At 46.0% G+C, this 26232-nt stretch overlaps 1 protein-coding gene and 1 long non-coding RNA gene across 2 annotated transcripts; one reads left to right on the top strand and one right to left on the bottom strand.

Moving 5' to 3' along the window:
• Window positions 1–5329: 5329 nt before the first annotated feature.
• Window positions 5330–22245, bottom strand: MEDAG (mesenteric estrogen dependent adipogenesis). The gene is made up of 5 exons (XM_017660963.3): window positions 21480–22245; window positions 11809–11918; window positions 8996–9108; window positions 8269–8554; window positions 5330–6534 (listed from the first exon to the last, which is right to left on the bottom strand). The coding sequence occupies exons 1-5, from the start codon at window positions 21755–21757 to the stop codon at window positions 6410–6412; spliced, it is 912 nt and encodes a 303-aa protein (XP_017516452.1). The 5' UTR covers window positions 21758–22245; the 3' UTR covers window positions 5330–6409.
• On the top strand, window positions 21574–25416 carry LOC118969495 (uncharacterized). The gene is made up of 3 exons (XR_005057418.2): window positions 21574–21713; window positions 23132–23286; window positions 23470–25416. It is a non-coding gene; the product is annotated as an uncharacterized lncRNA (long non-coding RNA).
• The last annotated feature ends 816 nt before the right edge of the window (window positions 25417–26232 follow it).

The following is a 26232-nucleotide window of genomic DNA, read 5'->3' as shown; positions in this document are numbered from 1 at the left end:
TCCAGCAGACCTGGGCGCTGCCACGTGGCTGCTTTGTGACGCGTCGCCATGGAGACGCAGGTGGCCTCCCGGCAGCACAGCCCTGCTGTGCAGCGTGCTCAACCCCACCTGCTGCGGCCTGGGTTCCTTGAGCAAGCCAATGTGTTTCCAGTTTGGATACCTTACTTCCACGTGTTTGTATAGTTCTTGCAATGAGCTTTTCTGAGCGTTGTCTGGTATATCCGGGGAGAGCAGCAAAAAGATGTGTAGATTGCAGGGAAACTTGTATTGTCAAATTTTCAACTGCAAATTTTCATCTCCTCATAATTTGCAGCCTAAGTGACTCTGGGCAAAGGTGTCATGGACCTTTGCGGTGGGTAGGAACCATGCAAGAGGATAAAATCCCAAGTAATCTTGTTTAGTAGAACTAGAACAGTTTATGAGACGGTTGTATGCTATCAAACCAGTCACCGCCTGCACACAGGAGCCAGGACATGGCAGGAGCGTGTGTGAGAAGTGAGCTTGGAAACGAGTGGAAAGCAGTGTGTGACCCCAGCCCATGTGCCTGCACCAGCCACGGGCGTTTTGTGATCATTGATTTAGTTGTTCTTCTAGCCACACAGATTAAACTGTCTTCCACCCCCTGAATGTTAGACTTTTCCTAGAACGTGGAGGGTCTTTTATCTTCATATTCTTGGCAACTGTCCGGTAATTTGACACACAGTAGGTGCTTAGTAATACTGACCTCCTTCATGTTAGAACACAGCAATTACCCACTTTGGGTGCAAAGACAAGACATTAAGTACACATTCAAGACTGCTGGCAATGTATTTTGAGGCAATTTACAACCATTTTTTATCTCTAAAGGGATCACTCTAATATAGGACCTTAGGTGAGCAGTTCACTGCAGTGTAATGAAGGGGAGTTTATCAAAGGAGGCACAATAGGCATTAGAGGAAGGGGCCCAACTAATCTGCAAAGAACTTCTTAAAAATTAGGAGCTAAATTAGAGTCCTATTCACATAATGGAATGAGTATAATATTTGAGACTCTCAACTTTTATAGCAGTGAATGGTGGAACACATTAGAAGGCATAGACTTCTGATGTTATTAAAAGGAATAAGTCTAAATTAGGATTTAGTAGTGACATCTAAATTAAGAAAGTGGTACCCAATAACAGATTACTGACTGGAAATGGTGGTGCTAGTTAGCATAGCATCATTTAAGGAAACTTTATTTTTAAAATAGAGCGGTGAATGTATAGAATTTTGAAAGCACGTTCTTATTAATATCTTAGATTGGTCTCATTCCAAGCATGCTCTGAAATGGTGCCGTATGCCCTGAATCGAGAGCCAGATCCCTTTGTACTTTCTACCTGAGGGCCCTTGCAGTAAAGCAGATACTTCTCTGAGCCCCCATTCCTTTATCTTTAAAATGTGCATACTTGTACGCACCTTACCAGGCTGTAAAGATGAATCATTCTAATGAAAATTGATAAATTGTAAAGCTGCACAAACCTAAGGTGTTGTTCTTTTATCTTACTGCTGTTGAGGTCCCCATTCTTTCTCAGTCTTTTCATTTCTGCTTCAAAATGAATTTGCGGCACAGGCCCATCTCATAGTGAGCAGTACAGCACTATTTCTGCTTTTGAATTTGGGTTGCGTGAAGCAACCCCTTTCAATGATTAAGTAGAAATTTTCCTTTCTTCTTTCCCTCAGCAAATACTAATTATGCACTGAAAATGCGCCATATATGACATTAAGGGCGGTGTCTGGATGTTATGGGAACTCGGGGAGGTTGTTGTGGAATAGGAAATGTCTGAGCTGAGCTCTCAGGATGCCTGGGTGACGAGGGAGAGGGTCCCTGAGGCTGAGCAAGGGTCTGGGAGGCACGGCACAGCTGCGGGCTGGGGCCCTGGGTTAGCAGGGCAGCACCAGACTGTAGAGCGAGGGAGAGGGCCTGGAGAAGTGCGAGCAGGAAGCCCTCAGGCCAGGCTGGGAAGCTTGGACTTCCCCTGAGTGTGAGAAGAACTCACTGGAGCGGGGTGACCCACAGAGGGAAGGAGTCAGGTCAAAAACTGAAGTAAATCCTGGCCTCTTTTTCCAGAAGTAAGAGAAGCCAGTTCTGCATCACCTGCTAGCAAAATTAATCATTCAGAAATTAAGACATCTAGGTTCCTAATAGGCCTTTCACAGAGTTCTGAATTGACTAAAAACTATTAAGAATAGTTGTACTGAATGAGTTAAAAGTTCATTTGTTGCTTTCTAATTGAATTGCTACAATAAATTTGTGCACACACACACACATAGGCGTATGTGCAGAGGGGACCTGTTGGCAAGTAGGAAAGACAGGGTGGTTGGTAGAGGGACCAGGTGGCAAGTATTGAACACTCAAATTTTGGCTGTGAAGGAGAAAGTCTCTCTAGCTTTCACAGGCCTAGGCCTGGGACAGACAGAGGTGCCTGGCAACTGCGTGTGCCCACCCACACCTGGACACCTTTTAAGGACATGGATTCTGACTCAAGAAGTCAAGCAGGGCCCCAGATTCCGTTTTCTCAGAAGATGCCAGGTGGCTCATGAGGTTTGAGATGAATAGCTACAGAGCCTTGTGTCGGGACCAGCAGCCCGGACATCACCCTGGAGCTCATTAGGGACAGGAACGCAGGCCCCACCCAGACCTACTGAACAGAATCTGCAGTGCAGCCTGACCTCCAAGAGATTCCTTGGCACATTCAAGTTTGAGAAGCTCTGCACCAGGGCCTTTGAGAGGCAAAACTGCCTCCTCAATAAGGAGAATGGAAAAGACTTGATAGGAGAATTTACGGAGCAAGCCAACCAGGCATGTGTAAACGACAGGGCAGGTTGCTGCTTCCAACAGCCCAGAAGAGGTCACAATCTGCAGTGATGCCCGAGACTGTGGATATGAATATACCAAGTCAAGCTTTTTTCTGGCTTGGTCGCTGTATTTGGACAAAAGCCTTTCTATTACTATGTAGCATGCGATGCTTTTATTCAAATGTCTTGTAGGAAAAAAGAAAAGAATACTGCTTTGTCTCCTTTGTTTTCGCTGATTAACTTGTAAAACATTTTCTCAGTTTCTGTGATGCACTCTGTATTATTTAGGGTTCTCTAGAGAAATAGAACCAATAGAAAGTGTGTGTGTGTATGTGTGTGTGAGTGTGTGTGTGTGTGTGTGTACACAATTATGGAGCCTGGCAAATATAAACTCTGCAATTGCCACCTAGCAGACGAAAGGCCCAGGGCACAGCCAAGTTTGCAGTTCAAGTCTGGAGACCATGTGTGCATCATTCCCCCTTGCTAAGGCGAGATCGGTCTTTTGTTTAATTGGGGGCTGCAATGAATAGGCGTGGCCCACTCACACTGTGGAGAGCAATCTGCTTCAAAGTTCACCAAGTTAAAAGAAGAGTGTTTGACCAAATATTGGGAGGCCATGGCCCAGATGAACTGGCACATGGGATTAACCCTCACAGATGCAGATCTGGCTGAGTGCATCTAGTTCAGACCTGCCACTCAAGAGGTGTTGTGGGCCAGCAGTCCAAGAATGATTGCTATCCTCTTATTGAAAAATACAGAAATGCAAATTATATAATATCCTCTATTTCATTAGGACAGGCCAGTTTAACAGGGTAAATTCTAAGCTCTGCTTCTAACTTGGCCACTCACCAAGTTAAGCCATAATAGCAAGTTTGGACTATTGATTCCATCAAAACCTCATCAATCAGATATAAATGTCACCTCCCTCCCTGGGCCACCCCTGCTCTCTCTCTGATTCTTGGGCTTTTCTCTCCTGAACTCTTACCCAGCCATTGGGTAATTACAAATGCCCTACATTTTCAATTCTTTCAGGTTTATTCAAGTAGTGTATATCAAGTGTGAACACTCATTTTAAACCTGTTACACCAGCATTCATCCAAACGAATGTTCTCTTCTTCAAAGTAATAATTTATTCTAATGACACTGCTATTGCTTAAAGCATTTTTGAAATTCTTGAGCAACTCCCTTCAGAAACTGGTCACATTCTTTTGAATTTCTTAAATAGGGGCATAACTTTGCTGTTTGAAGATGGGTTGGATATTGAAAAGAGGGAAAAGACACTCACACTGGTGATTAAGGTAGGCAATCAAGTTGGGCGATGTTATCCTTTAGCCAAAAGTCAAACTATGAGGAAGAAAAACCCTCATTCCGTAGATAATGTCCAGATTTGCATTCCTGTTGTCATTTAATAGGCTCCAAGGTGATTTTTCCACTGAGAGCCTCCATAAATCAGTCACTCGGATAAATCAATCCTTACATATTTAAAACTAAACTTTACGTTACACTCATTAACTTCATCTCCAAAACTGGGTCATAAACATTTTAGAGGTTTTTGTTTTTGAACTTCTCTCAGAGCACTTATATTATTGTTCTGACTAGCTTGTATACCTGTCTTCTTTTACTAGACTGGAAGCTGCTTGAGAGCAAGGGTCATGCATGAGGCCCTTTACAGACCAGCGTCCGCCTCGGTGCCCTGCACTCAGTTACATGTAATAGGCACTCAGTTACGTGTGTTGAATGAATGAATGGTGTGAACTGAATGAGTGAATGAATTGTCTAGGTCACTAGTGTCCCACAGATTCCTACTGATCTTAAACTGTTGAAATATCTGAATTAGGCCACATGTATACCTAGATTGAGGCCCCCTTGCACCCAGAAAGATCTGGTCACATAGACTTTTCACCAATTTTAAAAGTTGCCCACTATCACTTCTTTGTAACATTTGCTAATAAAATGCATTACCACTGTGTGTATTGCCTTATGGTGAGTCGATAAACCTTTGCTGAGTGAATATTGAATGAGTGACTGCGTGGGATCAGGGTCAAATAGAAAAAAATTTTTTAATGATCAAACAAATCTTCCAGATCCTTGGTCCACTCATGGAGTGATTACTGGTGGTTTTCCTCAATTCAGCTACTTGCAAAAATCTCTGTCAATTTTTTAATAGAGTTTCTATCTCCTTTGGGAAGCATTTAATATTTGATACCCACCTAAGGTTTGTTTGCACTGGTATAAAAGTTATTTTATTGTTAATACTCTTTATTTCGTGCGGAGTGAATACCCAAGGTTTATCCTCTTCTGTTATTAAGGTGTATTCCTCTTTTTTGAAAGATCAGTATCGCATTCTTTTTTTTTTCTCCAACCACTTTATGCACCTGTTCTTCAAAAAGCTCTTCTTGAGAAAGTAGCTGTGAAAACCACAATTCTTATTATAATTTAGTAAGTTATAAAGCAAATAACCCACTGGCAAAGCAATCACACATACACACTGAGTCACAAATTTAATGAATTCAATGTTGATGCTAAGGAAAGGTTTAATTGCAGAAATATAGTACATAACATTTCAAATATAAATGAAAGGACAATCTTTAGTGCTATCAAAAATGTATAAAAAAGGAACATTTTTAAAAAAAGGATAGAAAAATTAAGCTCAGGACCCATAAAAGTTCCTCATTATAAGCATATGTAGCAATTCATTCATGCAGGTTTTTATAAGTAAATAAGATGATTTTATTTTCTTTTTGTAGAACTCCACTGCAGCTATGAGATGAAAAAATATATGGCTGTAACAATGTATTATGGTAATGTAACAGCTTTCTTCCATTTTGCTTTTAGTGTTAGGATTGCTAACAGCTTATTTCAAAGCACCCAACTGACATAATGGGCTTTCAATAAAGAGGACCCTGCTGTTTACATTACCCTGGTCACTGCTTGGTACCACAGCACCTGGCCTCTTCCTACACAGCCCCTCTGTTCAGCAGAAGGCCAAGGAAGTTCAAATTTCTGGTAGTGGGTAGCAAAGTTACCATCCTATCAACCTGGCCAATCCCCCCAGGAACCTTGCCTCGAATGTTCCTCCCAAGGTATCCCACAGGCAGGATGAGATATATACTTGTCTTCCAGTGAAAGATGTCCCAGGCTTTTTGCCCAGCCAGGTTTGCGAGAGAAAAAGGCCACTAAACCTGTGTTTGCTGGGTTTGGCTTCAAACAAGTATATCCAAGCAGAGGGCTAGACCTTGTTTATCAAGCATCATGGGTTAGCTCCCAAACCAGATTACACCCTCACTGGTTGCCAGGGATACTCCCAGGTGCCAGGGTACCAAGCAAAGCCTTCAGGGGGGCAGGTCTCTGCCATCCACTCCCTCTCCTCTTTAGAGAGGTGTAAAAAGGAAATGACATCCCAGTCCTTCCTAAAGACAGCGGCATAGGCCTGCCAGGGCATCACTCATGGAGACGGAAGTGAGGAGCCCTCCGGGGGACGACAGGGATTGACAAGAGGGCGGAAGGGCCTGCCTCCCACCTGTCTCACACCCCCTCAGCCTTCAGTTCTGGCACAGGCCCGCAGGGCAGGAGTAACTGCAAAATGTTCAGTACAATTAGACAAACTGGTTGGGTGTCTCTTCAGATTCCAGAACACTTGGAAATGATAATTCTGCCAAAAGAGGGTCTGTCAGAGATGATCTGGGTGACAGATTGCAATTAAAAACTTCATCTATTGAACCTGAAAAAAAGTAAACATGGCATGCATTATTACCATCACTAGGAAAACAAAAACAAAAATTAACAGTGCCTTTAAAACTTATACAACAGACAACATAACCATTTCAGTAACTGATAGAGAACCCTGGCTTCCTCAGAAAAACGCAAAAAAGCTAAACAGCTTTTTGCGGCTGTTTGTTTAGCACTCAGGCACAGACTGACATTGCTTTCCCACGGGCTGAAGCAGGTCTGCCGTGAGCTATAGATCCCCCTTCTCCCTTGATGACAAAAGGCCCCTGGTTGAGGAATAGATGCTTAGGACAAAGGTCAGTTTTCAAAAAGGGGCTGGGGCTGGGCTAACTGATTCACCAGGGCAGAGCCAGGAGAGACCGGACCCGACCTGCCTGCCAGCCAGCTGTGGCCTCTTGGCCATGCTGTCTGCAGTGTGTGATGACCGTTCGGGCAGGCCTCGATTAATGCTTGCCCTGCTCTGGAGGGGAATGGCCCCATGGCTGGCTCAGAGTAAACTGGCAAGGAAGTACTGCCCAACATCTATGCCCCTGGGTATCCCTGGGATGGTGGTGGCTGGCACCCTGGGGCAGCCTACATGATGGAGTGAGTGATGGTGATGTGGCCAGTGGGTGACACTGGAGGGGTGTCATATAAAGGACCGGGCATCTGGCACTGCTGCCAGAGAGCAAGTTAATCCTAACCCAGAAGCATCAGCTATAACTCCCGACATGGTTGCAATGGAGCAGAACACAAAGGCATCTTTGTAAGGGACATTCAGATGGAGAAAGCTAAAGCAACATGGCGGGAGAGAAAGCGAGAGAGGGGCCTAGAGTGAGAAAGACAGACGGAGAGCAACTACTTCCAGGATAAGAAATAGTTAGAAGGAAGCACTTGTGCTATAAACATTGGAAGAAAGCAACTGTCATGAAATGAAATTAATGAAGACTCTGTATTTTACATCTGAACTTTTTGAAAACTGCCGGTTCATTGAGACTGTTCATTTTTTGCTTGTTATTTGTTTGTTTGTTTTTGCAATTAGCAGCAAGAGTCCTGGTTCATTCAAGGAAGTTGCTTTCCAGCTCAGACTAGCATGGGTCACAGAGAATGGGCTCGGCAGAAGACAAATCCAGTCAAGACTCCATGGACGCCATCTGCCTTAGTCACACCGGACTGAAAAGTCTTGTCAGTTCCTGGGAGAAGGCACTGGGCATTAAAACCTAGAATGCACCACACATGATCTGTAGTTGGTTGAATGAAGCATTAGAGTCACTCTTTTGTGGTTTTCCAAACTCCAAAGAACCCTTCCAAATATTTTGAAAAGATAGATGTCTCAATCACAAAGACCCCTCCCCAAGGGGACACTTTTTGCAACTTCCTGTTGCCCTGAATATGCATATCAGGGAAGCATCATTCTTTTGTAATACTTAAATTATTGCTAATAATGTTTAAATGATAAATTTTCATATGTATTTAAATAACATTTTAAAATCATTTACTGGGTGTGCAGCACAATATAACCGCTATGCCAGAAAACTTTAAGGAGCTGAAAAGGAAAAGCCACTATATTTCATTCTGGTAGCAAACATTCCTTACTTGCACATCTAACTTTCTGAGTTGTGTGAACTTATTTTTCCCCCTATCAAGAAGCCTTCCCTTTTCAGTTAATTAACTCTCTTCTCCCATGATGCTATTCGACCCTTTTATTTAACCACCTTACTCATGTGCTTGAGAATTATTAACATACCTCTGGAAGTTACACTGAACTTTCGGTCAGAGAAACTGCTCCGTCGGATTAAAGGCTCACTCATTTTTTCCAGAAATAATTTGATTGTCTCCTTCTTTTCCGGACTTGTACTTGACAAATTGAGAACTTTTCCATTCACTTTTACAGTGGAATTGCTGAGCCCAAGCCAATAGAAAAAATCGAATAATGCATCAGCTTTGAATTCATACGCAAAGCTCAAGTTTTCCCCATTAATCACCTCATTTCCTGGAGGGAAAAAATTGTTTACGGCCTCCTGAAAATCAAACTGAAAGAGAGAGAAGCATTTAATTGATTTCATGGATATAGCTATGATATTACATCATAGAATTATACATTATTATAAAATTATATTATTGAGCCAACAACTGCCGCAATATCCCAAACAACATGCTCTGTTTCTCTTTCATTCTGACATTCATTTTTAAAGTTACCTTTAATTTTTTAAAAAAGACCTTTGTGTTTGTCTCACGTTCCATCTAAAGACCTTGAATGGCTTGGTCAAATTTACAGTTATTCTTACCCCATTTCTGGTGCATTGCTAGAAAATAAGCTCATTTGATGGCAGTGATAATGACACAGTAGAAAACGTAACTGTCTGGATACAGTTGAGTCACAGTGAAGCCCCAAGGACTCAGCCCTTGCATGAAATGCACAGACCCCATTCTATGTGGTTGGCAGCCCTGGAATCAGGCAGGCTAAAGTTCACCTGAAGCCGGTAGCTTTCTCCAATCACTGAAGAAATGACCATGTCCATCCCTTGCTCTATCTGTCTTCTTATCTTGGGATGCCTTGTGTTCACAAGAAACGCATATGTTCTTTCTAGAAATGAGGACGCAGAATTCAAAAAGAAGTGTACACGTGTGACATAAACATACTTCTTAGTATTTGATAAAGTAGTGATTCCCACCTTATTTGGAGGTGTTCTTCATTTATAACTTTCCTCACCACTCCATTAGACCCTCACTACAAGGCCTAATCAGATTGTTAGGAAGTTTTCCAAGAATCTTGCAGATGGAAGGAAGCTCTGGGATGCTATAAAAGCAGGTTAGAAAATCGGCCCTCCCCCAAGGCTATACTTTGTTATTCTTGTCCTCCGAAATCAAAAGCTCCATCCCATACGCGACCAGAGATGAGAACCAAGTCTCCGCCCCACGCATCTGGCATGGGGGCTAATGTGAAACCTGAGGTGGCTGGTTTGCATGTCACTGCCTTGCTGGGTATTTAAACAGCAACTGGGCTCTCGCCATGTCCTCATTTGGAAAGCAGCAAAATCAGCCAAGTCCAGGGCAGGAGGCTGCCCCGTGCCTGCCCCCTCCTCCCCATCTCCCTCCATCCTCCCCCAGAGACCTGGCATTCATTCTGCCAAAGGACTAGTCTAAGGTTCTAAAGATCAAGGCAATCGAGAATGATTCTCCTCCATGCCCCACTCCGACACAGTCCCCAGTGGGAAGGGAAGTCCTCCTGTTGTGTAAATAGCACCACGTCTGTCCTGGCAAACAATTATTTTGGTTGTTGCTATTGTTTGGTTTTCTGCCCATCCCGTAAGTCCAACTCTGTCCAGTTCTACACTGTCTAAGCAAAGGGAAGGTTGTTACTCATTAGGAAGTTTGAACTATTACTAACTGACAACCTCTGAACTTTCCCAGCCCCCTGAATCCAGCCCGGTGGCTTTATTTACTCAAGCACTTCTCTGGGGAGACGCATCATATAGCTTGTCTCCCTCCATTTAAAGGCCATGGACCAGCCCTTATGTGATTTTTGAGAACCGAACATTTTGTACTGGCTTTTGGAGCCTGCAACCCACTGATAAAAATAAAAATAATAGGATTACATCCTTGCCTTCCTTTCTCCCAGATCATTGCCTTGACACTTGGATGCAAACGACCTTGTATCCACTTTGAGACAGAGATAAATAAACAAAGGGTGCAGCTATTTGATACCTTGAATTAACTTTCACACAAACCAAACCAAGACCCTTAGGCTCATTAGACACCAAGGTCCACCACACCCCATGTTTGCTGGTCGGGCAGGTTGTGCACTGCATCACTCTAGAGGCTGCTGCTCACACTCATGGTCACTGCCTATTTGTATACCTACGACAAACTTCTGGGAAGCATTAGTAAACTGTCTTGAGTGAACAGTGGCTTTTTCTAATTTTCACAGAAGTGCAGTTTACGATAGCAGGAGGGCTGGACAATCTTAATCACTATTTTCATAATTTAAACTTGACCACCCTAAGCTTTCATTTAATAGAGTCCCTTCATTTCTTGGCTTTCCTCACAATTATGCCAACCAGAATTTCTGCACTTCCTTTCACAATAGGTGTGTACAGCTGTGTACCTTCTGAAGGACCCCACAAATCCACAATACCTCCTGTCCCAGCCTTTGCACTTTCATTAGACTGTTAAAACGGAGAGGCCCCTTAGGCTTTCTCAAGATTCCTCCTGAGAGCTGACCGTAGGTGGTACACTGGACACATCTGTGAATTACATTCCCAGAGCCCTCTCTGGCTTTCTGGTCATCAGCCAGCAGGTAACATCAGAGGCTCAGAGGCTCTAAGGAGCATCGCCTGTTACCATGTGTCGTGTCCTGTTCCCGAGTCCCTCCTGCTGAGAGCTCAGGGTGACTTTGAATCATCGAGTGAGCAGAGAATGTGAATGATCCCGAATGAAATGAGCAGAGAATCAACTCCGTGAGTCTGAATGACAATGAATGCTTGAGCAAGTCTAGCTGGAATTTGTAGATCATTTCTTATGGCCATAGACTCATTTTAAGAATGTTTTTTAGAATTGAGTTTAAGAAATTCTACCTCTACTATAAAACGTTATGCCCATGAGTTTCCTTACATATCACCCTGAGCAGGAGGAAGAAAGGGAAACTGAGGTACTTTCCTATTGGAATTTGATTTAATGTAGTTGTTATCAGCTCATCTGATTTCTGGAAAGAAACAATACAGAGATATTTCTCACACTGAAATTCAAAGGTCAGAGCATGAAACAAAAGCATCCACAACTGCTACTTTCTTTATCTCAGTTTCCTCATCTATAAAATGGGGATAGTGTGAGGACCTCATAGGTAGGATGTGTGTATCCTAGTTTGCCTGGGTCGGCGTCAGTTAATACTTTTGCCCCTGCATAATTATTAACAGTACCTACTTCCAGGCTCACAAATGTTCCCATTTGGATGATAAAGCCTACAGGGCTGTTGTGCTAGGTAGCGGCATTAGAGTGTGCCTCACATGTGTAACTGTATGATTTAGGGTGGATAGTATTGCCCAGACAGGAAGCATAACACAAAACCCAGGGACAGATGGCTTCTGCCCTAGGACATTTGAGGGTTGTCCTGCAGGCTTGAACTGTGCTTCAGATGGCCTGAGACACCAGCCTGACCCAGTGCCTGCTCCCAGGCTTGTCACAAGCTGACATCCACCCTGCTTTCTCCGTGCCAGCTCCTGCCTCGGCATGCCACCGCCCACAGCCCAGCAAGGCAGAATCGAACCCAGACTATTTATATACCTACCTTTTGAGGTGTCTTTTTTGGTGTGTACGTTAATAAAGAACAGCATTGGCTTGCTCAGTATAGTTTCCCTGTAGTTTTTATAATCGCAGTAGTTGGTAAGTTCCACATATCTATTTAGAAACAGAGAGAGATCGTTGGGAATGTGATATACCCTCCTCTCGTCTATGTCAGGAAGGGGATGTACTGAACAGGTGTTTGCCACATCCACAGATGCTTTGAGGGAATCCCCTAAAATAGGTCCTCACAGAGGCAGCCATATTTCACACCATATAAATGAAAGCCCTCCCCTAATCGGCCGAGAGATCGCCGTGAACCCAAGAGGGCTCATGCTCTTTGGGATGGTCTGGCGCCAGTATTTGGCTTTAGCGGCCCCAGCAGATCGGTGACCAATACTGTCTGACTTTTAGGCTATGAGAATTAATTTGAGGCTGTCAGAGCTCTATGTCCCTCTGGATTGAGATGTAATTACTCAGTAAGTGGAATTCACTGGATCTTCTCCAGTACAGCCGCCCTGTCTCACTGGTGGTCTGAAATTCGTGTTCGCTTCACATCCCCATTTTCCTTCTCTAATTCCAACATACACCCAGCCCCCTCCACAGATTACACAGTCAAGCAGAATTCCCATGAACTAATTCATATCTCCCCAATCCTGAACTTGTACAATAAAATAATAATAATAATAATAATAATAATAATAATAATAATAATGGGCTTTCCCCCATGACCCTATTCACTTTAGCCTCCTTGGCTGTCATTCACTGTTCCAGCTCGAAAAGCCCTCTTCTGCTGACACCCAGCATTTCAGCTTCATCTCCCTACGCTACATATTTTCCAAGCAGCCTTTCTACGTCTCTCCCTGCATTGTTGATAAAAAGGTTCAAGTGTGAAGTGTCTCCTTCAGGAAGGTGGCTAATTTCTAGCCCAACCCAAGCTCAGATACCCCAAGGACATAGGCAGGCTGAAAGACATCCAGCAGGCTGAGGGGCGTGTCTGCCACGTCCCTCTTTGGGGGAATGGTTTCCCACTGCCAGGCACATATGTGCACACCTGCACGGGTGACCGGGCTGGCCGAGCCCACAGCACGGGCTGCTCTGGCCACACTGTGGTGTGTTCACCTCTTACACGGAGTCACGGGCAGAGGCAGCTCAGGTGTTTCTGTCTGGCTTGTCCTCTGAATGCCTGACATGAAAATCACAGCCTGACATGAGTCACACAGTCCTCTCAGCCTCCTCCCTGCCCCCCTGAAACCCACTTCCTAAAATGGGCTTAGGGGGGCAGAACCCATGACCGTGACCCAGGCATGGGTCAAGAGCACCTGGGAGAATATCTACCCCCAGTCAGCAGGATGCAGCTTCAGCTTGTCTGTCTGCCAGCTTGGTTTCTTAGAAATCTGTGTCATTATCTTGTTGCTGGGATTGTCAGACCTCATTTTGAGAGCTTTTAAAACCTGACCCCTGATGGAGCCTCTAAAATGCTTCCCGCCTTCTGTTTCAGCAGCCTTTTAATGCAGTCTCTACCTCCCAGGCCAAGGGAACTGGACTGGTCAGGAGGCTTGTCCCGGGTGCGGAACGGGATACAGGGCTCGTGCATTCCAGGGAAGGGACGGGGGTGCAGGTGTTGATGTTCAGGGCTGTGGTGAGGAGGTGGGGAATGGAGAAGGGGCAGGGAAAAGGGAGGGACAAGGGAGAGGACAGGGGGAGATGGTGTAGCCAGGGTTCTGTTCGGTTCTCCCTCCCTCCCTGCCCTCACCTCCCCTGAGCAGAACAGTGTAGAGTGAGAACGGGGGAGGTGCTGGGAGGGCACCTGGAGGGGAATGGTCCTGTGTTCTAATTAGCAGAGAGAGAACGTGCCTCTTCTTTCTTGTCCCATGGACCAAATGCCAGGAGGTTCTGGAGAAAAGCAGCAGAGAAGGAAGGAGGAAGGACCATGATGTGATGGGTGCATTTGCTTTCATTTGTTCGTTCAACAACATGCATTAGGTACCCGCTCCATGCGGGGTGCCAGGCAGGCATTCATGAGAGCCTCAGCACATCGGAGGAGCCCAGGAGCTCGCAGGTGGGATGCGGGGATGGGATGGAAGGGTGGCAGCACCAGTGTCCTGTGCTCTCCCGCCCCCTCTGCCATCTATCTATTCAGGCACCGGTTCCAGCACAGGCAGGGAAGAGCAGCCTGGGAAGAGGCTGAGGAGAGGCTGGGGAGGTCTGTGGTTGCAGAGGGGCGAGCGGAGAGATGCAGAGAGAGAAAGAAGGAAGAAAACTCTTGTAGCAATAGAAGAGAGGCAGGTCTGATCGGAGCAAACATGACGCGTGATGTCGGGCAGCGTTCAGGTGGCAGGTGGCCCCTGCGATCCATGCCACGCAGCTTCACATTAGCTTGCCTTGTTTATCCTGGGCTTAATTTATAGTCAGTTAAGCATTTACTGTTTTCCTCAAGGCAATTCCTCTGTTCTCTGAGTCTCCATAGCCTGCCTGTCATTCTCTAGGGCATGTGCACGACATTTACGTACAGCCCGCCAACCTGCAGCACCATTGACACTGATGCCATTGACAGCACGACACTTGCCTCCATCTATGAATCAACTGACATCCAGTTGGAGGTACTACCAATTTTGTTCCAATGAACCCACTGCTGATAGGATAAAGATAAAAATATCGACTTAGAAATATCGCTGGCTGGGAGAATAATCAGCCTTCCCCAGAATTCTGTGGAAGGCCATTTTGAATGCTATGGGGCTCAGAGAGCAGTTACTTGTCACGAAGAGTGAAGCGGGACTGTGCAGGCTGTGGGGCTTCTGGAGAGTCACATAATGAATTTAATGCATAACCCATACAGGTGTCATTCCTTTTGGAGTCTGAATTTAATAAGGCCCTGAATAACAAAACTATGCTCAACATAATTTAATCTTCTGTTGATGATTTAGAGGCACAGTTAGGATCTTAATGGGGCTGTAAACATCATCACAGGGCATGACAGTCACCACTATATACAGATGTGTGAAAATGCTGCTTATATGAGAGCTCTGGCAACAGAATTTACAGACAAGAGATGGTGGCAAGACCCCTATTTAGTAAGTCTCCCTAAACCAGGTCACAAATAAGAAAGAACTACATCCTTAATTCATCCATGTCCAGCCTCCCAGTTACGGTCCAGTTGTTAAGCACCTTGACATGCTGGTGAAATAAATAAATAAATGTGAGCATTCCTTTAGAATTCAGTTATAAAATATGGATAGACACATCACTAAAATACAAAAAAGATTGCGGACCTAGTTGTTAAGTCTCACTGGTATTTAAGTGTCTAACATTTTCAATCACCGGTTTTATTTTAAGATGAGGCTCACTAGACTTCATTAGGAACCAGTTATTTCATTTTTAATGAGGCATATTTCTGAATACTAGTGCAAATATTGCTTCTGTGTGCTGGATATGTATTTTATTTGCTCAAGTTGTCATTAGGGACGAAAAGCAAACAGTTTAAGATAGATCCTTCAAACGATCATTTATTCATTGCTGTTATCCTGGCCCCAAAACACTTCTCAGCTGAAACTTTTTACATCTGGCATCAATCCAAAGATTAAAGGCAGACCAATGGGGTGGAAAGCATAGTGATTCAAAACAAGAAGAGCTAATTCACGTCCTAATTGGCTGTGTGAACTCGGTTCCAGAGCCACCCACTGTGACCCTGAGTGAGTTGCTTAACCCATCTGAACCTATAAAGGAGTTACTTATCTGTAAAGGAGATACTTCATTCTGTTCAATAAGCCAATGCAGTGCAAGTCACATGGACATATGTATTTGGGTCCATGGTAGGTGTTCAGCAAACCTTGTAACTAACTTTAATCCTGGCCAACTCTGCTGACCACAGTGTGAAGTTCTGTAAGCTTTTGACACACAACCAGGGCTGTGTTCATTTGAGTTACCAGGAAAGGAGGACAAGACAATATCTTAAAAATAAATGTTCTCCTTCCTTGCTTCAATTTCTTTCCTCATCATTGCAGTTTGGAAGGCTAAAGCAAACATGTTAATGAAGGTAGTATTTGAAAGAGGAGACCAGAAAGAACACTACTGTTGCTTCCGGCAAATCAAGAGTGGCTGAAAGATCACCCACCCTCTGGGACACCTACCTTTCTCTGGAGGTTCCTTCAGGATTCACATCATCTCTAGCACAATCTGAAAAGCCACCCTGAATTTTTTTACTCTGATAACTTCATGCTCAAAGACAAATAAGAACTGAAACCTGTGGCTTCCATCTGAGAGTGTGCATGTGTGTTCATTTAAAAAAAAACCTGGTGACTGGAACACAGAGGAAGAAGAATCTGCCCTGGAATAGTCCTTGTGGAGAAGGTCCAGACACTGCTGGTGGCTTTCATAATCCATCGCTGTGACACTAAGCAAAACCTTGCAGGGACATTTTTACCTTGGGATGGCCCTGCGGTGTCCCCAGTTATTAGCCTGACAGCTTTGTGCAGATCCTGAGCCTAAGTACTCAAAGTGTTCCTTCTCTTTCACTTCCTCCCCTCCTCTTCTGCCCCAGCTCTAGTGAAATTAGGCAAAAATTTCAGATTTCGCAGTCTACTGTCTCTGACTCAAATTAAGGATCACACTCTTGTTTATTCATTCATTCATCAATTATTGATTCTCAGTGCATGTGAAATACTGCGATGGGGCAGAGAATGATGCATTCATTCATTCATGCAATTAACATTTACTAAGCCTACTAGGCTAGGCACTGTGACAGGAAGTAGGCTTGGTTTCAAGAAGCATATAGTCTATTGAGAAGACATAAGAAAATGCATTTCAATACGAAATGATAGATGTGTATGACCTTGTTGCTCAAAGTGTGATCATTAGACCACTGACATTACCTGGGAGCGTGTAAAACTGCAGGATACCAAGACCCTCCTCAGTTTTATTCCATCTAAAGTCTTCATTTTAAGAAATCCCAGGAGACCTGCATGCTTATTTAAAGTTCAAGAGGCACTTGTCTAAGACATGGTCCCTGCCATTGCCATTCAGAGGCTTACAAATAGCTAACCATGCAAATATACAAATGCCAGAGGAATGCAGAGTTCTCTGCATTCATGTGTTCGACCTCCACTGGCTTATGTTCTAGTTATTTAAATACGGAGTAGCAAGGAGGAGAGGCCAGACATTAGAACCATTTACTGAACTCAAGCAGGTACTAGAAGAGGGATTGTTCTGTCAGGCCAAACACACTGCTGTCAGATGGGCAAACACAGGAGATTAATGGGGCCCCCAGGAGTGATGGGTCAGCAAAGCCTTGGGGACCACGGGGGGGTGCTGCATCCAGACCTGCAGGCAGCAGGCAGGCATTTGCAGGGACCAGGTGAGCTGAGAAGAGGGAGAAGACCAGAGCTTGGCTGGAAGTCTAGAGGCTGGCTCCTGAGGAAGGTGGGCAGGAAGGAAGACAGCAAAGGCCCATGGCTTTCCACTCACCAGATCTGTCTCTGGTTTCTATCTCTGTGATCTCAGAGCATCTTTTTACCTCGCTGAGATTCATTTCCACCCCTGTAAAAGCTGGCTAAAGATTAAGTAATGTGTGGGAAACTCTTGGCTTATGGGGCTGCTTAACGATAACTTCAGCTAACATTTGTCAAGTAATCAGTAAATGCCAAGAACTGTCTTGAGGACTTTATACATTTGAATTCTGAACAACAGCCCAATATAGTTGTTGGTATTATTGTTCCCATTTTACAGCTGACTCCAAACCCAAGAGTCAGACACTGGGACCAAGGCAGAGGCCCTGGCCACAGGGACAGGGCAGGAGCCAGTTGAGTGCTGCCCCAGGAGGCGTGGCAGTGCTGTGCCCTTTATGGAACCGGAACTGCTTCTACACCCCCAGGCCTCAAGTCAGGGTCACCTAGGGCGCGGGCCTGGGCCCAGGCGCCCCCTACTGGGTGGAGGCGACATTAAATCTGTTCCAAACTGCTCACTTTACCTCCCTGTGTCTCCTCCCCTCCGGCTCCCTGTGCCCCAAGCGGCTGTCACTCACCCAACAGCTGGCTGGACACAGGCAGGAGCAGTCACGTGTCTGCCTTTAGTGGCTTCCTTGAAACCACTGGACTTACTTTCTCCTTTAGGCTGATTATATAAGATGTGTACTGGCTGATATTTTAGTTACTTATCTGTAAATTCAGGAAACTTATGAGAAAGTTTGTTGCTGTCTGTCGTCAATCAGAATGATGTCAGGTTTGACACAGATTGCTGAAAGCACAGGTTTTATAGTTAGACGATGCTACATAGAAGCCCTGTTTCTACTCCTCACAAGCATCTCACTTAGGTAAATTACTTAATCTCTCTGTATCCTAATCTTCTCATGTGTAAAAAAAGGAAATGACGACAGTGCCAACTTAGTAAGCTTTCGTGACCTCAGAGCTGTGAAATACCTTTCACCATTCCTTGTACTCAAGTAAACATTAGTCGCCCCTATTACTATCATCCTACCAATTTTTTATTACCCAAGCATCCTCTTTTATGCTAGGGGACCACTGGAAAATGGAAATGAGAGCTCCTTTTTGCCAAACATTTGCCACTGCACCTTAGTCGGAGGCTGCATTGTGGGGGGAAAAGATTGTGTGTGTGTGTGTGTTTAATAGTGCATTGTGACTTATACCTGGCATCCTAAGCAGGTGTTGTTTGTAACATGAATGGAGATACTGAGCTTGAAAGAAAAGACTGACAATAATGATCTCATCACAAATCCTCCAAAAAATTCATCACAAATTAAAAAATATTTTTAAAGCAGCTTCTCAGGAGCTTTAAAGCTCTGGGTAGTCATCATTAAACATTCCTACCACTGAGATTTCCTTAGGTTTACTTAGCAGGTAAGTACTTAGAATACGTTCAAATATCAGAAAACACACTGGAGTGAAGCCACTCTTGCTGTCTGAGCAGGTGGATCATATGAATGTCAGGGTCAGGAGCTCTATGCTTTTTGGGGTTCGTTGGGAAAGGACCTCATGAAAGCCGCAACACAGATCTCTGAGGCCCCAAAAGAAATCCCACTTATGCTCTGGGCTTATCCCATACCAAAAATATTTGTTGAATGAGAAAAGCTAGTGAGTTAATAGGGCAAGGATTCTTAACTTGGATGCAAGTATCTCCTAAATTTGTTGAGTGGTCAGCAACATGGTTATCTACATTTCTGGGGAGATGATCTACATACGTTCTCAAAAGCTCTATGGTCTAAAATGATTACGAATCATTGCTTTGTCTACCTCCCTCCCCACCCATCTTGGTGCCATTGGATGGGGGCTGTTCTACACCTAGGGCAGGAAGATGGTGGCCGAAAAGAAGAACGAAAAAGTCGCAGAAATCCATCAATTCTAGGTCCTAATTTGGTAGGAAAAGTGGAAAGTATGTGCTGGAGTATCATCTGGAGAAGCAAAACTGGCCATCCTCGCCATCAACTGTCTGGCCTTGAGGAGACCTGAAATAAAGTGCTATGTCATGTGGGTCAAAACTGGTGCCCAGCAGTGCGGTGGCAATACTGCTGAATTAGGTGTCGTGAGCAGAATATACTACAGAGAATGTACACTGGTTATCACTGGTCTGGGGGATTCTGTGATCTTTGCAGTGTGCCCGAACTGGTAAAAAGTAATGGGTAAATGGGCAAATTTTTTTCTTCCATAAAAATGGCCAGAACTTATTTAAGAAAGGAAATGAGGAATGGTGGGGGTGGGGGGGATGAGAGAATGAATCACTGCTTTGGAGCAGTATCTTGAGAGAAGAAGTTGTATGTAATCCCCAAAGACAAAGAAAACTGGGTAGAGTTGGCAGATCTGGAGCAGCAAATTCAGATATCTAAATTTTGCCTATGTGATCCCAGACAGCAAACCCTCTCACTGCTGCCCACAACCAGTCTTCTCTCTCTTTCTAGAATGCTCTCTCCATTTCAACTCAGGATCCCTGCCAGTCATTCTTCAGGACAGCACACCCAGCTGTAAAATCTTAATTCCCCTGCCATAGTACGTCATCTGAGAGGGAGAGAGATTGTTTCTTCCAGCACCCAAATTATTCCCAGATGCTCCTTGCTATTTTCCAGGGTTCCAAGGCCCTCACGTGGTTGCTTAGACAGTGAGAACTGTGTATTTGGTGATTTCTGTTTGTGCCCTGGTCTGTGTCACCTGGTCATTGTTTTATCTGGACTCTGAACTTCCAGGGGACCACTGCTATTTAATTTTCTTTTGTGTAGGAGTGTTTAAAGCAAGAGTTTAATGAGCAGACTTCAAAATCGTTTTCGATTTCGCAGCACGGTCTGCTAAGACTGGGGGAGCTGGCTCTGTCAAAAGCCTAATCTACAGCTTCAATGAATTCAGGACATTTTTATTTGCACATTCTGTTCTCAAATACAGTGGTTATCTTCTTTTTAAGTCTTTGCAGATCTGATTTCTAACTCAGTTCCTCCCATAGGTGATGGGTTGGACTTTTCAATTCACTAAGAAAGGGAAAAATTCTTGCTGGAGAATGGTCTTTCAGGCATTCAAAGCCCTCACTATCTTTGTGTGGGAAAGCAAGGTTTTCCCCAGCAGCTTTGAAGAAGGTATTTTAAATACCTCATTTTGTTTGCTGGCCCCCATTGGCTCCATCCCACCCACAGGGTGCCACAGTAGGATGTCTTTCCCAGCAGCAAAGCCTTTGTATCTCAATAGCTGGCTAGCTTACTCATCTCTGAATCAAACTGGACTGCCCTGCCGGCTTCCCAGCCCTCCGATCTGCAGCACAAATATAAGACACCCTTCTCCCCCTCCTCCGGCCCCCCACCACACACATGCGCACAGACACAGGGTGACCTCTGCAGGCATGAGGCTGTGTAGAATCAGACATAAAGCTCCCTCCTCCAACCTTGAAGTCCACAGCCTAGCCTGCTCCAGATGGACTAAGTCCCTGCTGGCATCAGAGGCCGCTAAGAAGTGCTGTAGACAGGCTGGCCACAGGAGTTAAGCGTCCTGGGCACCCTCCATCAATTTAGGTTTGGCCCACGCTGCACGCGGGGATCCTGTTAGCTACCCTCATTGCGCTTATTTTCTCAGAACCTATCTGCTCTCATCACACACAGCCTATGTGGCCCTGGGGTTGGATTTCCCGTGGCTTTGTTTCCCTCTCCGCCATGATTTATTAATTTTTTTGAAAACTAAGGGAGGCCGAAGATGGGAAACTGAACTTTTGCACCATTCTCCACAGGGTCTCCTCACCAGAGAAGGCTGGAAGTGCACAAAATTGAGCATCCTCTCCTCTCCCCGTGAATCTAAAGTCAGGGTGTGAACCTCTCCTCTGTAAACAGCCCCTGAAGGGTGTGCCTCCAATTTGAGCTCATCTGACTCACTTAAGGGGCCAGAAAGAGAAACTCACCCGCTAGTTACGCGCTCCCCACCCAAGCCTCACCCCGCGCCTGCCCTGATGCACTCCTGGGCGGCCTCAAGAACCTGCTGCAAAATGTCAGTGTGAAGGGAAGAGAAAGCCAGGGCGGGGAAGGCTATGCACCTCCAGGTGACGTGAGCAATGAGAAATATCTAGAAGCGGCACGAAGGAGGGGGAGTCCAGGAGGGGGCGCGGGAGGCCAGGCCAACCGGGGCTCCCGGGGACGAGAGTGAAGTGGGGGCCTCTGCGGGGACCAGGCGGCGGGCCACAGCGCACGGCGAGGCCACCCACCTCTTGATGTAGCTGCTGAGCCGGTAGAGCTGCCCGTCCAGGCGCACGAGGCCGTCCCCGAAGACGTTGAAGCCCCCACGCGTGGCCGCCGGCTCCCCGGGGCCGAGCACCACGAGCTGGTCGCCGCGGAGCTGGACGGCGCCCGGCTGCAGGCGCAGCAGCTGCTCCAGGGGCAGCAGGCCCAGCTCGCAGTCGCACGTCCGCAGGCTGCGCAGCTCCCCGGACGAGACGGAGGTGAGGCTGGGCCTGGCGGCCGGCGCGCACGTCGCCGCGGCCATGGCCCGGCACTCCGTCCTCCCCCTGCCGGCCCCGGCGGGCACCCGGTGGCTCCGGTCGCCTCGCCTCGGTGCGGCCCGGTGCAGGTGCTCGCCGGCGGGGAGCGCCGCAGGCACAGCGCGGAGGAAGCGGTCCCGGCGCCGCGCGGCCCTTTTATCCGGGCTGCGAGCGGCCGCCGCGCCCCTCCCGCCCGCGGGCACGACCCCAGACGCTCCGGGCCCAGTTATCACCGTCTGAGCACTTGGCCCGCTCCCGCCCGGCCGCGGCTGCTCGCAGCCAAGGGTTACTCATCCCGCCCGGGTCCGCCACCCCACCCCCCAGGGCCCGGCCCGCCCCAGCCTGGCCCGCGCTGCCGGGGGCGGGGTGCGCATGGCCCGCCCCGGGGTGCCTGTCCGGCCGCGAGTGGGAGAGGAGGGCGCGCGGCCTCCACCCCGGTCCAGACACCACAGCTCTGCGCGCTGATGGGAGGGAGGCGCGCGCCTCCGACTCGCCGTCTGCACCTGGGCCCAGGGTCGGGGACCAGGGCTGGACCGCTGATCGCCAGGTCCACGCCCCGCCCACGGTAGGGTGGGCTGCCAACTGCCGGTCCCGGCCTGGGTTCTCTGCTTTCTTTTGGCCGCAGATCACACCCTACGTTTCCCTTCCTTCCAGCCTTTCTCGCCCTGCCTCCTTCCCCGGATTCCCTTCCGTGTAGAAATTCCACGGATACTCCTGTCACACCATAAAGTCTTCGTGAATCCCCCTGGGGTTCACCTCCCTGCTCCCCGTCGTGGAGCGCGGGCCGCAGTGCGCGGCGGGGCGCGGTGGAGGCAGCCTGCAGCCCTGCTCCCCGCCTACCTCCGCAGGAGGCTGAGCTCCCTGGGGCCGGAGCGTGTTCACGTATCCAGTCCTACAGACATCCCGGTGCGAGCCGTGCGCTCGGTTTCGGTGGGCTCACTGAGCTGCGTGGTCTGCAGAGGCAAGAAAGGAGGACTTCTTCATTCGACTTAATTAAACATTAAATAGATTAAGCTACTTCCACAACATCTACTAGGAGACAGACAATAAGCTACGTTCTGGGAAGATGGGAATAACTGAACTCAAGCCCCGGCCTTGTCTAACTTGAAGTCTAACTGGGGCAGGAAAAGCATCCCAGGAATTCCAGTGCCCTGAAGGGAAAGCTCTGCCGGGGATAGACCTGGGTGGATGCGAGGAGAGGCCAGCCCTTCTAGATCCTAGAAGTTGAGTAGAATTTAGGGAATATCTTTCATTTGTCTTGGTGGCATCCAGCATGGACCCGTGCATCGGTTTAACGAAGTTGACTGGGAAGAGCCTTTCAGTCATATCTCATTTATAATCCCCAAATATAAATGAGCTCCATTCTCTTCTTTCTTCAGACATGCGTCCGAGGGCCCCAGGATCGATCCCCATCGCTGGCTGAGTCTCTCTGAACAAATCTCATTCACCCAGCGTGCACCGATCACTACTCAATCCACCCTCCGTGGGGAGGAAGGAAAAATCTGCCTCTGAAACAAGAACCCCAGAGCAAGAGGTAGGGTGGGGAGGGTGGGGGTATCTTTCACAAAGTGAAGCCTGAGGGGCACCCCAGAGGGTGGTTGTGGGGTGGACTGAGCCTCCAGGAAGACCCAGAGGCTGGGGCTGTGTCCTCCGGCAGGGATGTGGCACCAGCGGTAGACCCATCAGACCCCACCCAGGCATTCATTCTCTCCTCAAGCACTGACATAGTCCCTGCTGTGCACCAGGAACCATCCGAAGCTCTGATGGTACCCAAAACACCACCACCATCACCACCACCAAAGCCCAACAAAACCCTAATCAACATGAATGCTGTAATAGATGTATGAGCTATAGTAGATACATGGTCAAGGGAGTGGCTGATTCTACTTGGGAAGCCCAGAGAAGGTGACAAATGGGCTGGAGTTTGAACACAGGGTAGGAGCTCCCAGGTGAAGGAAGACCATCAATCAAGAGAAGATTCTAGACCAACCTATGCAAGGAGAGAAATTATGGTCCATTTGGAGAAGAGTGGAAATGTTTATATGCCTAAAGCAGACAATGCCTATTTAGGGTGAGAGGGGTGCGTTTTATATGAAATGAGACCAGAAAGGGCAGTTGGAGCCAAATTGTGACCAGGCCTTCTGAATTGTCTGAGAATTTGGATTCTTAAGGCAATGGAGGCCTTTGAATGTTTTGAAGGAAGGAAGTGATATTTATGCCTGAGTTTAGATAGATACCTTGGATTATGGCCACATAGAAGATGTTTTGAAAATTGAAGTTAGAAAGATTAGGTACGAGACTGATGTCATAATCCAGGTAAGATACCATAGAAGTCTGAACTAATTCACACAGCAGCTGTGGGAACGTAGATGACAGGATGAATTTGGGACATTTTTGAACTAGAGTTCAGCAGGATTTCATGAGCAAATAAGTGGAAAAGGGAGAAGTGAGATAAAGGTAGAAAAATGTAGAGAGACGTTTAGTCTCTCATTTTGCTACCTGACCAGACAGTGTGGATTTTGAGCTACTACGGAACGTCAAGTGGAGAAGTGCAGGAGGTAGCTACTTACCTGAGAGTAGGGGATTTTGGAGAGAAGACAGGGGTAATAATTGAAAGTCATTAGCTCAAAGGAGCATCTAGCTAGTGATAAGGCTGAATCTAAGCCTCTAGTTTACTTCCACAAATGTAACAGAGCACCTGCTATGCCCCAAGGCCAGTGGTTTGCTGGAGATTTAGAAGTGAATGGAGTGTAAAAATGAGTCAAGCAAAACCTCATTCAAGACGGAGCTAGAAATACCTGAAGGAAATTCTCATGAATGTACCACTCTTCACCACTTACTTTACATATACTAGCAGGGTTTTCCTTGCCCAGCAACAACCCAGCCAGTGAGAAGCCACTACAACCCCGAGCTCTTGCACTCTTCCAAAGAACTTTCATTCAAAACCACCCCTCCCGACGTCCTCCTTTCCTCTATAACAGCAAGCCCCTCTCCTTTGTTCTCCAGGCTTGCCCACCCCTTGGCCATAGTTTGCACGTCCTGAATTGCAATTCTTCTGTGATTCCAAATAAACATTTTTTCTGCTTGATAACCTTTGTTGTTTAAGGTTTAAGGTTGACAAAAGGATGATGGTCGTATCCTCAAATATCAGGGAGGAATGCAGGGGTCAGCACAGCTAGTTTCCCGCACCATGTCCCAACTCGTTGCTGAAGTCTAGTTATATTTTGCTTACAGCGTGTTTGTGATCTGATGGAGTACACCCTCAACAACAACAGGTACAAAAGTTGTTTTCCCGATTAGAAAAGTCAGTGAGGACAGGTTCAGCAGAGCCCCATCCAAGCCCACATAGACTGAGCTCGATACCATTGAATGCCCTCAAGCCTGCACTGTCTGCGGATATTTGGCTTTGTTGAAGGGTAACTTGTAACATCAGTTTTATGTCAGAGTTACATGCATTTGGTTAAGATGAACATAGCTGTCCCATCAAAATCTGTTTCCTTTACAGTAAAATATCAACATTTATTGTCTAAATAGAATACTAAATGAGATTTCTCTTTGCTTCTCCATAGTCCTCTGATTTACACTTTGTTTGCATTTCCAAATGAGTGTGTATTGTTTTGTATAGAAAAATGATGTCAAGCATAATAAAAAAATTTTAAAGATGCTTTCCTGGTGTGTTATCTAGAGGTTTCTTTTGATGCATTTTCAGTAAAAACACCTGCATTTCTTTATGGATAACTTATGCACTACCAAGAGGCTTGAGAACAATATAAAAAAGTAAACCAAAAAAATAGCATTCACTGTAATGTAAGCTACTGCTAATCAGTGGAGAGCTAGAGAGATTGTCCCAGGCTTAGTAGCTTTTTCATTATCAAAGAACCAATGAGGCAAACATAATCACCGCTTGTGATATCTTCAGCCTTTTTTATATTACTGGCTTGTTTACACAGTTGTGTTATTTTGTGGAATTTTTGTTCTGCTTTTCTCATTCAACATTATATGCTTATCATGATTCAAAAATTGTTTTTGTAAGGAGTATTTTAAGCCACTAGGTTATTTTCCATCAAGGGGATGTGCTTGTGTTTATCTAGACATATCTTTACTCCTGAACACTTAGATTGTCTCCAGTTTTCCTTTTTATAAACAATGCTGCAATGAACATCCATGCACTTTGTTTCCATATACAGACTCTCAGAAATGGAATTATTGAGACAAATGATATGACAATGTGTAAGGCTCTTAAAACATGCACCATTGTTTTCCAAAAGAATCGGATCAAATTGTCCTCCTACCAGAGTGAATTTCCATGGCTTTCAATCTTTGGTACTAGGGTTATGCAGTCTCTATTTACATTTGTATTTCTTAGACTACAAATGAAACTAACACTTGAGCTGTGATGTTACCATTCAAATTTAGCAGAGCAATTACCTGTTGCTGAGTCTGTGGCTATGTTTGCAGTTAACACAAAACAAGATAAAGA

This window comes from Manis javanica, chromosome 1 (genome assembly GCF_040802235.1).
Source record: "Manis javanica isolate MJ-LG chromosome 1, MJ_LKY, whole genome shotgun sequence".
Taxonomy (NCBI): Eukaryota; Metazoa; Chordata; class Mammalia; order Pholidota; family Manidae; genus Manis; species Manis javanica.
This window is presented reverse-complemented; position numbering and strand designations above follow the sequence as displayed.

Excerpts from the sequence above, each read along its gene's own strand:
- MEDAG (XM_017660963.3), bottom strand. The coding sequence starts at position 21,757 with ATGGCCGCGGCGACGTGCGCGCCGGCCGCCAGGCCCAGCCTCACCTCC. Across the intron at positions 9,109-11,808 it reads CAAAAAAGACACCTCAAAAG|AAAGAACATATGCGTTTCTT; the intron begins GTAGGTATATAA and ends CCTCATTTCTAG. Across the intron at positions 8,555-8,995 it reads GAGAAAGCTACCGGCTTCAG|TTTGATTTTCAGGAGGCCGT; the intron begins GTGAACTTTAGC and ends TCTCTCTTTCAG.